Source organism: Corvus cornix, chromosome 3, assembly GCF_000738735.6.
Source record: "Corvus cornix cornix isolate S_Up_H32 chromosome 3, ASM73873v5, whole genome shotgun sequence".
Taxonomy (NCBI): domain Eukaryota; kingdom Metazoa; phylum Chordata; class Aves; order Passeriformes; family Corvidae; genus Corvus; species Corvus cornix.
In genome coordinates this window covers 68,913,311-68,930,639 of record NC_047056.1, presented here as the reverse complement: position 1 = coordinate 68,930,639, position 17,329 = coordinate 68,913,311, and the positions used below count along the sequence as shown (strand labels likewise).

Genomic DNA, 17,329 nt, shown 5'->3' with positions numbered 1-17,329 from the left:
ATTAAAATGCCTGTTTTATTTCAGGAAGATGTGGAAACAGGAGTCCACCTTGATCCTGCTATCAAGGAAGTTCAGTACAATCCCACTTATGAAACTATGTTTGCACCTGAGGTAAGAAACAATGTTGGTTTTTAGAGCAGAAATGCCTTTGGCTTAAAGGGCAGAGGTTCTATAAATTTTCTGTGCATTTCCTGTAAGACAACTTCTTTGGATGCTTGCTGCATTTTGGAATATAGTTTGGGCAAACTAAAAAATAGATTCTACACAAGTGGGTTGGTATTTTTAGTGCCTGAATTTCCATATTCTGCATAAAGCTCTTCTAAGAAGAGTCTTAAAGTGTTTATCAGAATTATAGCTACGAAATTAAAAACTAAGCTGGGAAAATAGCATTATAAAGATGTTGAGTTAAACATGAACTGCATTGAAGTGGTCCTTTACTATTTTCACATTTTTGCTATTTACTCATTGTGCTCATTAAAGCAGAATTAACATTTGTAAGACTTGCAGATACAAGACTTTTAAGAGGAGGATTTAACATTAAAATCAAAGTACTTTCAGTTTAATTATTCACATCAGTATTAAGAATTTTAGTAACTTGAGCTATGCTAAACTTGTGTAGTGAAAAACCATTTAAGAGTGAACTTAGACTGCCTAGTGCCATGTGAACCATTTTTCATTTTATTATAACTACAGGCTATCTGAAGATAAAAATAGCTGTTCAAACATTTAACTTTTTTCTGTATTTAACTTCTTTATACAGTTTGGCTTCTGTTCAACCAGGGGTTAGCATTCTAGGTAGACAAATAGTGCATCAATCTCAAATTTCTACATTAGTTATGCTTTATATTTAGAAAACCTTTTGAGGAACCACATAAATTGGTCTTTTCATAGTGAGCTTGCACTTTGTGACGTATCAAAGCCATGACGTGTGCAAGCAAAAGTACTGATTTAAACTTACTCCAGTGCTGCTGTGTGTAAATGTTTTAGTTAGGGAAACGAAAATGTTTTAGTAATGTGGGACAGCCTTGGGTTTTGTCTTCTGAATGCTTGTACTGGTCACATACTGAATGACAGCATGTGTTGGTTCTGCCAAGTATCAACAAGTCAAGTAGTCAATATCAATCTGAGCTCTGTGCCAGTAATAAAGACTAGAAAGTTCAATCCTGAAATCAACTGTTCAGAACAACTGTGTGTTTACTGTGTAAAATAACAGATTAAGAAGCTTATTCAGTAGTCACAAAGAAATTTGAAGTTGAAGTGATTTTGTATTACCATTTTTGAAAGACTGGTCTCTTTTTTCTGTGGATTTTTTTTTCTGAAAAAGTAAATACACAAAAATAACAAATTACTAATTCTGCTACACCTTGTTTTAACATTTTTGATGAAGTTTGGACCAGAAAACCCATTTAGGACTCAACAAATGGCTGCACCTAGAAACATGCTTTCTGGATATGCAGAACCAGCTCACATCAATGATTTCATGTTTGAGCAACAAAGAAGAACATTTGCAACCTATGGTAAGTCCTTAACAGTGGAATTCACCTCCATCTTTATTACACCCAGGCTGGACAAATTATGTTGGTCTTCATAGAACAATTAATAGGACTGTAACTTCTAGAAATTGCTTTTTTTCAGAATTAATAAAATGGGAAAAGGCTTTTGAATGAGAATCCGTATTAATAGAGTTCATAGTATTTGTTTGGGAAAATTCATTTTGTAATTCCCTTTTGAACTGTAATCTAGTGTATGATCTACTAGCAAGCCACTCTTAATTAGTTGCATCAAGTGTAGAAAACACAAATCAAGATTTCGCACTTTTCACATGACTAACTGTAGATCTGTTATGCAAACAGATTCTTTCATGTGATTCTGGCTCTCTCAAAACCCAAAGGAAGCCTTACTGAGTTGTCAGGTTCTTCCGTGGCTGCCTCTTGATACAAACTGAATGAACCAGATTCACAGACAATGGGAATACATCACTAAAATAGTCTCGGCAAAGACAGAGCCAAAGAACTCTGTGTTAGTGGTCAGTGTAGTAACTGCTTTCTTATCTTGAATAACATTTTTCCCTTGTAAATAGTGGCGTTTGAAAAATAAAACATTTGAGTCTTGGGGAAGCTTGAAGTTCAAACAGACTTTTTATGAATTGTAAGAAAAATGGGGTTTTTTTTTTAGATAGGAAAAATATGGAAAGACTATGGATTCTAAACATTCTTTTGGACAGTTTTGAAAGAACAGAGCTGCCATGGGTTTACATATAACAGTGGCTATTTTTTTCTTCTGTGTTTCATTGTAAGCTTTCATTTATGTTTTAAGTTTGATTGCAAGTGCTTGTTCAGATGAAGTATCCTTTATATACTTGAAATTCAGTTTATTAGGCAAGATCTGATACTTCCTGTGTTAACTTAAAATGTCACAATACTCAACTTTTTGCACAACAGATTTGCATCTTTCTTTATTCATGTTTACATTCAAAATACTACTTCTCGCAAACTGTTTTGCCTCAAAAATCACTTTCCTGAAAAAGTATCCATAATTTCATTAGGGCTTTATGCATGCCTGAATTCACTTACTGCATTCTGTGATGCATGAGATTGGGACTTTATTGCTAACATTTGTGGTAGCTAGGTATTACAGTGGAAAAAAAATGCCTAATCAGAGATTATCACATACTCAATTTTTCTTTGTATTTGAGTTTTATTAGAAGCTTTCTTGTAAATGTTAAAAATTGAAATATAATAATGACAGTTTTTCTCTTACATAGTTTTAGCTATTAGGTACTTTTCACTGAGTTGTTAGGATGTGGAATATAAGCAAAATGACAATATTAAGAAATGGGTATCTAGTTTCATAGTATAATTTTAACTTACTTTACTGTAATTTTGATATTAGAATTTGACAGACAATGCAAATAGGAGCCTCTCTTCAAGATCTGAATAGACAGATTAGATTTTGTTCTGTGAAAATAAATGTAACCTTTTGTGGGTTGGGCATTTTTTTGTGTGTAAACATTACACACACATTTTTGTGTGTGTAAAACAGATACTGGGAAAGTGTCTGTAGGCATATAGTGTTTGGTTTGGGGTTTCTTATTTGAAAAGTTTAGTTTGGAGAAAGATAAAGCTAGTAAGTCTACTCAAAACTACTTCTGTTGGTTATGTCATCACTGTATAGCAACTGCCTTGAAAGCTGTATTACAAACGAGTATAAAAATGTATTTTTAAGCCATGTAACATTGGCAACTGTGCAGCTATCATTCAGCTTTCTAGAAATGTTCAGTAGATAATGATCTGGATACAGTGACAATGGAACTATGAAACGGCTGAGATATAGGCAATTTAAACAGCAAGAACCAGCATTGAGAAGCTGAAGTTCAAGCTAGAAGATGCAGTAAGTGAGCATGATACTCTGGCTCAGTAGAAGATCTGTTAAAAACAGCACTCCTTTAAGTTGTCAGAAAGTTATCTTTTTAATACATAACTTATTAGTAGATAATTTCAATATGCTCTTTTTCCATTTGGAAGGATGTAATAAATATCTTCTCAGAAAACCCCAAGTGTAAAAATGCAAGTAAAATTGATAGGCATAAATCCAAGCCATATATCTTTTTCAAGACTGAGTCATAGCATATTAGAAGAACAGGAGTAAACCTCTCTTTTAAAAGCTGTAGATCTTGAGACTTCTGGTCTCTGTTACTGTTTAGCACCATTGCACTAAGACAGGAGGTCTTGAACAAATCTGCAATAGCTGGCAAGTAGATAAGCAGTGACTGTAAATGAAGGACGAGGGTAGTAAATGAGATCATGTATCCAAAACAGCTCAACTGTCTCATTGTCTTTCACCAAAAAAAGACACCTTTATATTATATATAATCCTGAAAGTTAATACATATTCATTGAGAAACCTATATATTAATCACAAACAAAACCCAAGTATTTTTTGGCAACTAGTCTTTCTTACCTACTTCTTGTTCAGTAAATATTTACTCTTAAAAGTACATTTTCCTTGTGATGCTTGGATAGCGGAGTACATCCATGCTGTCATTGACAGAGGGTCCTTCTAGCCCTTTATTCAATTAGAGAAGTGGGCAGCAATGGGTACCTAGTGAGGAGTAGAAGGAGGAAGCAAAGTAGTGATACATCTGAATACTTCTTTTCAATACTCAGTCTGTCAACCAAGGGCAATGCTTAAATGTTTATTAATTTTCAGTCAGTTTGTTGGGGGTTTTCTGTTTTTTCTTTTTGACAAACTTGTCCAGCTGCTTCTTGAACCCATATAATTTTTCTTTGTACACAGTAACCTCTTTCAGGCAGCTCTGCAGCTTAGCAGCTCCTTATGTGAGGAAGTATCTCTGTTTCAAACTTGTGGAACTTAACAGCTTTCTGGTTTGACTTCATATCCCCTAGTTTCTTACGCTGGAAAACAAAATGAGCAATCATTTCTTATTCACCATATGTGTCATTCCTTATTTTATAGATCTTGGCCATAGCTTCCTCTCAGTCTGGTTTTTTTTTTTTTCCACCTGAATAGATCTGATCAATCTTGTTCCTCAGTTTTGCAGCCTTTTCGTGCCTATGGCTGTCCTTGTCTCTCTTCTGTATCTCTTCTAGTTCCACTGTATTGCTCCTAAGATGGAGAGCAAAGCTGTGCACAGTGGTTACATGTTAATCGCACTGTGAATTTGTTCTGTGAGTAACTGGCTCAAAGCTACTTGCTGCATTTTTCCAGATCATTTATCAGTATGTTGAACATCATAGGCCTGAGCATGAATCCACCAGCAACTTTCCTGTGCTGTGCAAACTAACCATTTATTCTTGACAGTGTTTTAATAATTTTTCATCAACTGACCATGTAAGGACCTGTGGATTTTTTAAAGTGTCTTTAAGGCACTCTGTAATCAGTCTAACTTGGTTTTGTAAAGGTATCCAAGATGAACTAAGCTTTATTCATTTGCAGGATTGTCACCTCAGAAGTATTCTGGAGGTTTTGTCGTTGTAATTTACCTGTAGAGAAAACTGTGGTGTCTGCTCTCCGGCAATATATAATGCTCATCCAAGTGCATACTCATTTTCTTTATTGTAGTTTCTACTCCTTGAATCTTCTAACCATACAAATGTCTGGCAGGTTGATCTGTAATTCTTCATATCTCCTTTGAAACGTCTTTTGAAAGATGGCATTGTATTTGATACCTTCCTTTTCTGTCATATTGAGGTGATATTAGGTGAGAGTTTCTGCACTGTGGTTTGACTTTAGATCTCTTGGGTGACTGCCTCTGGTTCTGGTGTTTTGTTACCACTTACTTGACTCTTTAATCTCCGGACATTTCACTTTGAGGTAGATACAGTGTCATGTTACCCATAAAGAAAGGTTCTGGCACAAGAGTCTACCCAAGCTCCACCATAATCAGCATGTGTTTAATACAACCCTCACAGATGCTCTTTTCAGTCCTTCATCATCTGTTGGCCTACACATTGTCAGGTACACTTTCTGTCCCTGGCAGTTTTGACAAAGGACAAGTGTTAGTTTTTATATCTTATAAGATTCCCCTTGCTTTTGGGGGTGGGCTGCCTTAGTGTAATGTTTACTTTGTCTGCTGAAGTTTGGTCTTTTTATTTTCCACATCTGGATGCAACTTCAACTCTTTGAAGAATAGTTTCTTATTTCTATTAGTTTCTCTACTTACTATTCAGCTGTGCTCACTTCCTTCTGGTTGCTTTAAAGTCGTCTTTTATTAGCTGGAAGGCATTAGTTTTTTTTTCTCCTACATGGTATCTTTGAAGTGCTCCTGCAGTTGAAAGAGGCTTTACCCTTTGGTGCTTGCTTTCTGTTCCCTTTAAAAGTATTTTCTTAATATAGCCCTTCTGTTTTGAGATTGTAATCATTGTCGTAAATGTTTTTATATCTTCCTTTGCTTTGTCAACAATGTTAGTTTTGTACCCCATTATGGTCATTGTTAAAAGGTGTATCCTTGGAAAGAATATGTTAAAATTAAGTTTCCTGCACTGCTAAACTGGCTTTTTTTCATGTGAATCTCTGGCACGACTGCTTCATGGCACAAGTACATTGTGTAAAAATCATCACATCTTGGTGTGAGACTTGCACAGTCTACTACAAGGAGATGACTAAAATATGTCATTATTACTGTGCTTCTTTCCCTAGCACCTGTTGTTTAATCTCTGTTACCATTTCATGGTTACTGCATTTTCTGTCTTAATGGCCAGTCAGGGAGTTCTGGCAACTGTACTCACCACTACTCAGACCTGGAATTTCAGTCCACAGGATCATGTAATGCTCATTAACACTATTAACTTGTTAATCTGATTTGTCTTTAAGCTTTCTATGGCATAGAGCATGTTTTTCCTCACTAGTGTGACCATCTTATTTCTGTATTCTTTCTACCTGGTAAAGCACGCATTCAATCTAATTATGTCAGTACTGTCCTACCAATTGTTAGTTTATTATTTTAAACCAAGATATTTCAATGTTACTGTGTACTATGTTTACCCTTTGTCATTTTGCATGTGTGCTTGGGTTTTCCATTTCCCTGCTCTCAGTTTAAATAGGATTCTGTGCTTATTACTGTCCCTGCTACCTGAGGTTTCAGATTTTTGTGCTACCTTTTCCTTGAGGATATGAGTTTCTAAAGATTGTGTAATTGCAAATTGCTTACTTTAAGTATTTTTTTAATATTATATTTCTTTAAGTATTATTTAAGTATATTCCCCAACCATTTTATCAGAAAGTATTCTTTGAACCTTCTCAGTGCCATCAGCTTTTTAATTTAAATGAAACCTACTCATTTCAGTAAGGTTCCCTTTATTCCAGGAGTTTGCGGAAGTGAAGTTTTCACAGGCACTGGAGATTTTTCCACATTAGGGTTAAAATCTGCAGTGGCTGAGAGAGCTGGGAATGTTTAGCTTGGGAAAAAGGAGTCCTGAGGGGGAGACCTTATTGCCCTTTACAGCTACCTGAAAGGAGTATGCTGATGGTATAATCCGTAAAAACATTGAATAAAATAGTCCAGGTAGGCATTTTATAATCTTCTAAAAGGTCCTCTCCCAATTTAATGGAAAGCCATTAATAATGGCTCTGTGGGAGTCTGACTTATTTTAATTGGTAACCAGTTTTGCATCTGCAGTCCTAGGTAATCTACCCTGGTTTGATTCCATTGATGTAAGGCTGTCTTCTTATTTTAATTTCAACTATTAAGGGAAGGCTGTCTCTCTAGAAAATAAAATTCCCCTTCGCAAGCCATTATGATTTAAAATGCTTAACTAGCATTATTTTTGCAGTGTTGTATTCCTTGGAGCATGTCAAAAAAGACTAAGAAGTCCTAACATACAGCACGTGTTTATTCTTCTGTATTTGTGCTCTCAGCTGAAGGAGTCTCTTTTCTTGAAAATTCCCTTTTGAGTATTGTTTAAAAAGTCAATATATGAGCATATATACATTTTCAGAAGCAGAATTACAGATTGTGTTTCACATGCTGCACACAAACTCTTCATTAATATTTTAGCCATTTTATAGCTATTTCAGCATCAGTGCTTGTCCTAAAAGTGGACTGTTTCATTCATGCAACATTTGGTATTTTTAAATCTCTTCTTCACAAGATATTAATGTCCTTTTTAATAAGAAATAGTCTCTCCCTGAATCTCAAAGCTCTTTATGAGTACTCGGTAACTTGGTTATAGCAGGATTATACAATCACTAACACTGATATTTTAAGAGCCTAAAATAACTGACTTGGAAATAACGCTTGTGGGGGTTTTTTTTTATCTACTCATGTTACATGCAAACCTACAGTCAGTATTACCTGGTAACAATTGTAGGCACTTTATTCTCTGATTACTTTGATTCTGCAGAGATGCCAGTGCAGAGTGGGTTAGTCCAGCTGTATTTTTCTGCATACCTGAGCTACCTTGGGTCTCTGTGCTGTATTGCAGAGTGTGGTGTAAACAGGCTTTAATTAGCTGTCTTTCTGGAATGCACATCAAAGTCTTAATTATTTAGCCAACCATTTTCAGGTGCACTGAAATTAGGGTTGTAGGTGGAATTGTATCTTTCATTGCTAAAATGTTGCCGGAAATATCTGCCTCCTAACTAAAACTGAAGGAGACATAGAAGTCAGGGCACATTATGTGGGATACCAGCTGAGTAGGATAAAAGCAAGCTGTCTTTTGCAGCTGCGTGTAGGAGTCCCAGCCAGAAAGAAAATATTCTCTTTCACATATCCACTAGAAAGTAGAAATTGTTCAGAGCTTTTCTATGAGAATGATGCTGGACCAAATTCAACTCAACTATAAGAAGTCTCCACTTCCACGGGAAGCTGTGCTTGGCCCAGGGGCCCTATTCATGGGAGTACTGTCCCTCTTTTACAAGTGCCAAGCAAATAGAGTCCCGGAGATGGTGTCAATACAGTTGGAGGACAAGTAAACCACTGTATTGATTTTGACATAAATCCAAAGTAATATCTCTCTGCTGTTAACAGAAACCTTATAGCTTGGAAGAGAACTCATAGAAATAGTGGCTTAGTAAAAGCAGGCACCTAAATTAAGGGAAGTCTGATTGCAGTGTTGGCTCAGTTTGGTTATCCACAGAAGTAAATCCTGCTAAGGGTCTGGAATAAATTATTTTATGGTTTAACATAGGAATAGAGGGAATGTATATTTCTTAAGATGACATTGGTGTTTACTTCTCTCCCTGTTCATGGATCATCTGGGCATATGTTGTTCCACAGCTGGGTCTTACCAGGTTTGAAACTGCAGGGCTGGTCGGCAGGTGGATTGCTGCATTTGGATGGGGAGTACCTGCTGTGTTCTTGGAATGGCTCTTCTACTAGTTTCAATAGTGTTATTTTTCACAGCATCTAAAAAAAAATTACCTGGACAGTGTTCTAGGAGAGCAGTCTTTCTGAAAAATGTTTGGGGAGACAATCTCCTTTGGCTATTGGAATGGAGTTGATAGGTTCTCAACTTGTATGCGTTTGTGTGTGCCTTTATGAGCCATTGGTCTCCAGAATGGACTGGATAATCTCCCACTGTTCATGATTGTCTCTGTGAATCAACAAAATACAGGAATTGGATTATATGCTGTAGGATTTAATTAATTATTTGTGTGTGATTGCTTTTACTGGTGGCTTAATATCTTTCTTTCTCTTTTTTGTTTTCCATCCTTGATACAGAGAAATTCTTATTGAGTCCTCAAGAGACTTTTTGTCACTTTAATATTTAATAAAAATTGGTGTTATGTCCACCAGGGTGCAGTCTTTCCTAGAAAAAAAAGCTATGGTGGTCAGTAAGTGTTCAGTACACCACCTGTTCCTTGGAAACCAAATGAATTTATTTGTCTATCTTATAAGATCATGCTATCCAGTTCAGGAGAAATGGAGAAAAAAAGTTAGATATATGTAGTAAAATTGTAAGTGTCCTGAGTAGCTATGAAATGGTGGTTCATTTTGTAAAGTATTTATAAGAGTAAATGCTGCAGATTTTGTTGTGGCTGGGGTTTTTTTGTTTTGTTTTGTTTTTAATGAGGCTCAATAGTCGTAGTCAGGAAAAGAAGATGTGAATACTTAATTTTTTTAAAAATTAAAAGCCATGACTGCTGCTTCTGGTACCATCCACATTAGTTAAAGCAACTCCTTTCAAGTTGAAGAAACAAGCTTTCCCAATTCTGGCAGGAGGAGGATAAAGTAATTTTTGCTGTGGGAGACACAACACACGCAAAGCCCTAGAAAACTTCATTTGATTTTATTTTTTCCCCCCACCTCTGCCCTCTGCCTTCCAGCTGCTGCCACCCCAGGACTGCCAAAGAAGAGTAGCACTCTCTTTGACCCACCAGAAATAGTGGGCAGAGCAGGAGGCTGTTGCTGAAGCCAGAGGGCTCTCTGTATGCGGCAGCCACAGGCTGATTTCCACGTGACTTACTGGCTTTGCAAACCAAGGAGCAGTGCCCTGTGCTAACGCAGCATTTGTTTAACATCATGTGTCACTGACATAAGATTTTGAGCTAGTCTTTTCCTTGTGCCATGTTACAACGAGAAGAGGTTGCTGTGGCATTTCAAAATCTAATGTTTGCATTGCAGCAAACTGGCCTGAATTCAGCGTTGTCCTCGCTTGGAGCAGGGGCATCCTGGAGTCCCTTCCCACTGGATTCTGTGACTTGGCTTCTTGTGATTACCCACCCTTTGTATCTTATGTTATGTATCTTGTGTTATTAACTGTTCCCTATTATATTTCTTTTTTTCTCTGTGTTGTGCAAATTTAAGCATTCTGATAGCAATATGTACTCATGGGCCTCATGGTACTACTACATAGTAATCTTTATACTCAGGCCAAGTGAAAAGTTAATGGGATTGCAAAGTTTCAATCCTTCATCATCCCCAGTTCATTCAGAGTCAACAGGAAAGAATTTACAGAGGGGCAGAATAGTAAAACTTGTACAAAACTGAAAAGCTTGAAATAACAGTATTTTTTTTCTTCTTGTTTCAGGTTATGCATTAGATCCCTCTGTAGATAACCCCGAAGCTGCCACCAAATATATTGGTTCTGTAGAAGAAGCTGAAAAAAATCAAGGTAATTAATTCAGAATCCTGTATAAATTACTTGCATCTCTTAACTGTTTTCATTTCTTCTTTACTAAGAAATGGAATAGGTATTAGCAAAGGAAGGTATTATGGGAGACTTACCCATGTCCAAAAACACAATAAAGAAAGAGATGTGTTGCAATTTTAATGTAGAGGGGGAAGAGAGATATTGGAGTGTTTTGTTTCCTTGAAGTAGCAAATGTTTCAGGCTGTCACGACAAATTGCAAAATAGGATTTGCACTGTGCCATTGCATGAATACAATTTATCTGTACAATTTGAAACACCTTTTTGGTCCTCCTAAATTCTGTCTTAGCTAACGTTGTCATGTGTCTGCATTAGGATACCTGTATGTTGAGCTAATCACCATAATTGCTTCTCAGGAGCACACTGATCACTCTGTGTGCAACCTCTGGCACTCCTGTTGGGAGCTGTATGTTATCTCTGCTTAGCAGAGTTAAGCTCTTTGGGTTATTTGGAAAAGAAAAACCACTGGAAGGTTGCCAAATGGTAACAGTGTGGCGTTCCACTGGGAGGATTGACTACCAGAGGCATGGGGTTTGTAATTAATACTTTGATACGAGATATTTAATACTCAAAGGGACTTGGGGACTCAAAGTTCGCATTGGAAAACTGTACCTGTATAAACATCGTGGTTATGCTTTGCCTTGCATGTCTTTTTCAAACATCGTATTCACATGGGTACACAAAGGATCTTTATTTCTGTGTCCTCTTCCTCGGGATATATCCACGCTTATTTCACTCTTTCCTTCCAAAGAAGGAAATTAGGAAGATTAAACCATTAAAAAAAATTCAAAAAAACCCTTTTCGTAATGGAATTTCATACTTCATTTTAAGAAAACCCTTGATTAATGTGTGATTCCTTCTGATCACTACTTAACTTTTTAGATTGCCTATTTCCCTCTTGTTTGTATAAAGCTTCTTTTGTCTCTTTTGCACTAGATGGGTATTACTACTGCTGTAGAAAAACATTGTTTGAAAATTGAACATAATTGTGTATACAAGCTTGAAATCTCAAAAGATGTTAAAATAATTACCTACCATTTTTTTTCCCTCCCATGTCTATATTGTACAGTGTTTTTGACACATGAAATTCTGAGGGTACAATATTTGTGAAAAGCTAGTATTTCTATGAAAGAACAAAATAGTGGTTGGAGAGAGATGACTCTGTCAATAGTGACAGTCTTTTTAATAGGGCCTGTAGCAATAGGACAAGGGTAATGATTTTAAGCTAAAAGAGGATAGATTCAGACTAAGTTATAAGGAGGAAATATTTTACAATGTGGTTGGTGAAATACTAGAACAAGTTGCCCAGACATGTAGTGGGTGCCCCATCCCTCGAAACATTCAAGTTCAGGTTGGACAGGGCTCTGAGCAGCCTGATCTGGTTGAAGATGTTGCTGCTTATTGCAAGGTAGTTGGAGTACATGACCTTTAAAGGTCACTTTCAACCCAAACTATTCTATTATTCTATGAATTTTTACTAAATTAAAATACACAGTTGTGTTTGGGGTTTTAGGAGACTTGTCTTACTTTTGGTTTGGGGCAAGTTTTTTTGAAACTGAGAGGCGTCAGAGGGATCAGAAACCAAGAAGACTCTACTTTAGAAAACTACACTATTTAAAGTATGAAAATTGATGTATTCATACAATCTGCAGACTTACTGTTAAAAAATCATGGATACATGCATGGTTAAATACTCTAACAAGCAAGGATACACAGTTAAAGTGGTTCCTCTGTTAGTGTGCATAGTTAGCAGTGTTCGTAGATGGAAAAGTGAGCAATGCTTTGGCCAATTTTGCTCAAATACATTTTCCATGTTGTCCCTTATACTGAAAGGGGCGACAGTGGTGGCTTTTTCTTTTAAAGTGACTATGGTGTGACCTCTGATGTTGTATTCTATGTTAGCAGTTAGTCAGTGTATTGTTTCCTTCTTCAGGTTTAACAGTGTTTGAAACAGGACAGAGGAAAATTGAAAAAAGGAAGAAATTCAAGGAGAATGATGCATCTAATATTGATGGTTTTCTGGGACCATGGGCAAAGTATGTTGATGAAAAAGAAGTAGCCAAACCCTCAGAAGTAAGTACTCCTTTAACAAAATGGATACAAATTGTTAGTACATGGCAGTGGTTTCAACAGAGATACTGCTACACTAGTGCTTGTCCAAGCAGAAGATCTATGCTATGCCTTGGGCTAATAGAAACATTTTGGGTGGTATGTCCAAATAGGATGTTCCAAATATTCTGCATTCAATTATTTGGAACACTTTTTGGAAATAAAATTAATTCAGTCTGTGTATGGAGTCTGATTAAAAGAAGCAGCTTGGAAAAAAAAAAATGAAAGTAAAACTTTTTTGAAAAAAACTGGCAAATGAAAACCGCCAATATCACACAGACAAATACACACACACTGAACCATCCAAACAACAGATGTCCTTCTTGTCCAGTCAATGCTTAGCTTTAGTCTATGAATTAAAGGATAATAGTTCTTTTCAGTGTGCATAACTTTCCGAGTTTTTGTTTTGATAAGTGTATTCTCTTTATTGATGCTTAGAAATATTTCTAATCTCATCTAATAGTGAGTAAACAGTAGTACGGTTCTGGATTTTGTTATGTGATTCTGAATGCTGAGTTTTTAAGAGATCATATTTTATTTTTTCCAGGAAGAGCAGAAGGAGTTGGATGAAATAACAGCTAAGAGGCAGAAGAGAGGAAAACTAGAAGATGACAAACCTGGAGAGGAGAAGACTATATTACATGGTAATGGCATCTTCCTGGCTGTTCTCATTTTCTAGCTCGCTGTGTTTTCTTGCCTGCTGTGTTAATTAGTAAGGATGGCAGACAGCCTCAGCAGTTTGCTGAGGCACCTTGATGTTTCTGTATTGGAGATAACAGCACTCACAGGCATAAGCATAAAGGACAGAGGAAGAGATAAACTTGGACTAATTCCACTTTGTACTGTGAAGAGCAGTGTGGAAATGTTGTTTTTCAGGGTACTGGTTTTATTTATTTATTTTTAATGTTACTAGATGCACATATCCCTTTCCTGTTTCACAGAGCAAACATATTGAAGTTATGAGTTTGGCTTAGTTTCATCTTCAGAATTACTGTAGTTTTATGTCAGTATTTTCATCAGCAGGTAATGTTCTGAGTTATGGTTTATGAACAATTTAGAAAATCACTTGGACTTTACATTTCCTCAATTTTTAATGTAAACGTTCTTGCCGTCATACTATGAATAATTGTGTATCAATTAATTACCCTACGGAAGCCTGTAATATGTGGCACCTTCAAAGAAAATGGTTTGCTAAGTCAGTAAAATGCAGTAATTTTTTGAAACTGTTACTTCAGCTGTCTGTATACAAAACAGCCCTGTGTTACACTGCTTGGTGCATATAGTTTGGTAAACAGGGTCTCTCTTTGTGTACCAGTTTCTACAGCCAGGCTCACATGCACAAGCTGGGAGCATCCTCTCTAGTGTGCGTTGAGGAAGAAGTGGTGCCTGTGAGATACGCGTTGCTGACACTAATACTTTGTTCTGTTTATGTGTAGTAGATCATGACAGTATTTATTGAACAGCAGTGAGTATAACAAACATGAAACTTTAGCCACTGAGCCCCCTATGGACTAATTATTTCGTATCCATGTTTTTGTGCTCTCTACCTGAAATTTCACAGTGAGAGACCTTGCCATATAAACTGTGATCTCCTCACACACAAACGTTCCAGAAATACGCCATTTTGAAGATGTGTGTAAGCATGGATACTGTGCAAGTGTACAACCAAAACTGCCATAACAACATTCCAGAAAGTGAGAAATTAATTTAATCAGGGCACAGTTTATTGTCATGGCTACCCAGCGTGCGTCTACTCTGAAATAATCCGTTTTCATGCACAATGCATCCCTGTGTTTCTGACTGTCCAGTCGCTTCTTAAATCTAGTTAAAGAGCAGCTGTTGGCTGCTGCTGACCAATATTGGTTCGTGCTGGCCAAATGAATCCTTGGTTCCTTGATTTGTAATTCTGTTGACATGACTGGCACAGCACAGAGCTGGCCAGAACGTGAGTTGCAAGCAAATGTCAGGGTTAGAGTTGCACGTTTTAATCTATGAATCTAAGCAAAGTCTTTTTGGTCAGGGGAGCTCTCTTGCTGTTTGATGATGAGTAACATGTATAGGAGAAAGATTTTCTTAATGTTTGGATTGTCAGATTCCAGGCAGACTTTGCTGAAATGACACAGTTTAACTGATGTCAAATGAGATTCCACATCTGTATCCTATGAAGTTGTTTTTTCTTACACCTGCTCTCTCACCTCTCCCTCTACAGCAGAGCAGCTCTGTTGAGAAAAATTGTAACTGTGTGAGTTGTTGAGCCTTTCAAAGATTATAACCTCTTAAAATATGGATTCTCAGAATTCTGTGTTTACCTTTTCAGTTAAAGAAATGTATGACTATCAGGGGAGATCTTATCTTCATGTCCCTCAAGATGTTGGAGTTAATCTCCGTTCTACAGTACCACCTGAGAAATGCTATCTTCCAAAGAAACAAATCCATGTGTGGTCTGGGCATACAAAGGTAGGAATGTTTGTGAGCGTACAGCGTAACAACCCATTTAATTTTCGGTCTGCAGCTAGTAATTTCTAGAAAACTGAAGAATCAGTAGAAGGGAAGAGTATTTTTACCATACTCTGCATGTAATTGGTTGCATTACATTCTCACACAAGGTGTTTGCCTGCTCAGTTGCAGTTGTCTAGCTGCATATACTTTTGTGTTAACATTGTGACTTCCTGACCTACCTTCAAGGGAAAAGTATTATTCAGTGACTTCTGCAGGTTTTGAAATTATTTCCTAAACTACCATGCGAATAACAGTAAGGCTAATTCTAGAGATTCCTAAGAATGTTTGGAGGTTGAGGGTTTTTTGTAGTAAAAGTACTTAAGGGCTGTTTCGTATCAAACTTTGGAAAAGTTACATAGCTTTTGTGATCGTGGTGCATCAGTGTTACAGGTTTCCCAAATACAGCTAATACCTTTGACATGTGTGTCTTGGTAAGAGGTTTTTTTTTTGATGCTGCTTAACATCCACAGTTCCTTCTTGTGTCAGATACCAAAACTATATACACACTTCTGGTATTAAGAAAGTGTTTCACTGCTCAGGGTAGCATAAACTCAATTTGCTGCTTCTTTTGTCACTAATTTTAAGTATTGCTTGAGGGGGAGTATGCTGCACTGCAATGGACAGCACCTTAATAATATTTGAAAGATGGAAGAAGGGAGGACACAGGGAATGTTTCTAGCTTTTACCCATTTTTTTTAGTTGAGTCATATCTCTGAGCCCTTCTTTAATGATTGCTGCATCAACGAGCTTATAGCTGCAAAACTATCAGGGCTTTCCAGAATGACATCTCCTCCCCAAAGCTCCAGTCACTCCTCTGCCTATTATCCTATTACAACAGACTGATGTGTAAAATAGCTTTTTCCTTCAAACAAAATGAATAATGATATCGGTGAGAGAGGCAAAAGAAAAATGGGCTGACAAATTTAGAAAAGCTGAGGGATATAAGTAGATAATAATAGGGAGGATAAAATACCCAGCTCCAACCAGGGATGGGAGGGCGGAACTCGATGGCATATGACTAGAGTAATTGATATGAAATGGAAAGGAGGAACATTAAAACCACAAGTACTTGGGGTTCTTTGGAGTTCCCAGAAAGGACTACATGAAATACAGACAGCTGTGAAGATGCTGTGCTCAGGAAATCTGAGCTCAGTGGGCAGAGGGCACTGGTAGTATATGTAAGAAATTATAAAGTTATAATTTTATGTAATATATAATATTTTATAAGAAATTATAAAGTAAAAACTTTTTTTTTTTTTAATTCCTCACCTGCCCCACTTGGAAAGGCTTGTTGTACAGACACAGTCCCCCAACCCTCAGTTTGTATTTATTTGCTATGTTTACCACAGTAATGGTGTGGATGTTGAAGGAGATTATATATATAGCTGTTAAAGTGAATCAATTTTTTTCCAATAACAATTGTTCAGAATACATCACTGTTTCTAAAATAGGATGTGGGCAGGTTATTTCTTTTCAAGATACAGTATCTGTATCTGTATTTTATGAAGATAAGCTTTAGCTTTTTGCTTGGAAAAGAGGGCAAATGAACTGAGGAAACATCTAGATGATTCACTTACTGTTAACTTATGTTATTATTTACAGGGTGTCAGTGCAGTCAGATTGTTTCCTCTGTCTGGGCATATATTGTTGTCTTGCTCTATGGATTGCAAAATTAAGGTGAGTTATTTTTCTGTTTTCATGTATACGTTTTATACCATCCTGGAATACAGACAGTGCATTTTAGGATACATAAACATTTGGTACTTCTACCAAATACCTTTTGTCTGTGTTGCTTTTATTTTTCTCACTTAATTTTTAAATTACAAATTCATTGGAACAAAGACAGAAATAGTACATAAGACTGAGGCTGTTAGAACAGTGTTAGTTGTTTATTAATAGCATTTAAAAGGTCACAAGTTTCTCACGTTATTGCCTTTGTTGTTATATTAATTCATTTTCTGTGAAGCGTAGTTTTACAACTACTAACAATAGGTCTCTGCTGAAGTCTTTTGCTGAGACATTTGCAGTTTGAACTAACCTCACTTCAGCATATAACATCAGAAAGCTGATGTTTTGGGGGGTTTTTTCAGTAGCAAAACCTTAAGTCATT

At 36.6% G+C, this 17,329-nt stretch overlaps 1 protein-coding gene across 1 annotated transcript in view; it reads left to right on the top strand.

Annotated features, from left to right (window-relative positions):
• Positions 1-17,329, top strand: part of CDC40 (cell division cycle 40) — a 37,739-nt gene that overhangs the window by 9,077 nt on the left and 11,333 nt on the right. The window contains exons 2-8 of the mRNA XM_010407197.3: positions 25-111; positions 1,388-1,517; positions 10,491-10,574; positions 12,545-12,684; positions 13,268-13,364; positions 15,038-15,177; positions 16,822-16,896. Of these exons, the coding sequence (XP_010405499.3) occupies positions 25-111; positions 1,388-1,517; positions 10,491-10,574; positions 12,545-12,684; positions 13,268-13,364; positions 15,038-15,177; positions 16,822-16,896 (753 nt within the window). The remainder of the gene's footprint in view (positions 1-24; positions 112-1,387; positions 1,518-10,490; positions 10,575-12,544; positions 12,685-13,267; positions 13,365-15,037; positions 15,178-16,821; positions 16,897-17,329) is intronic.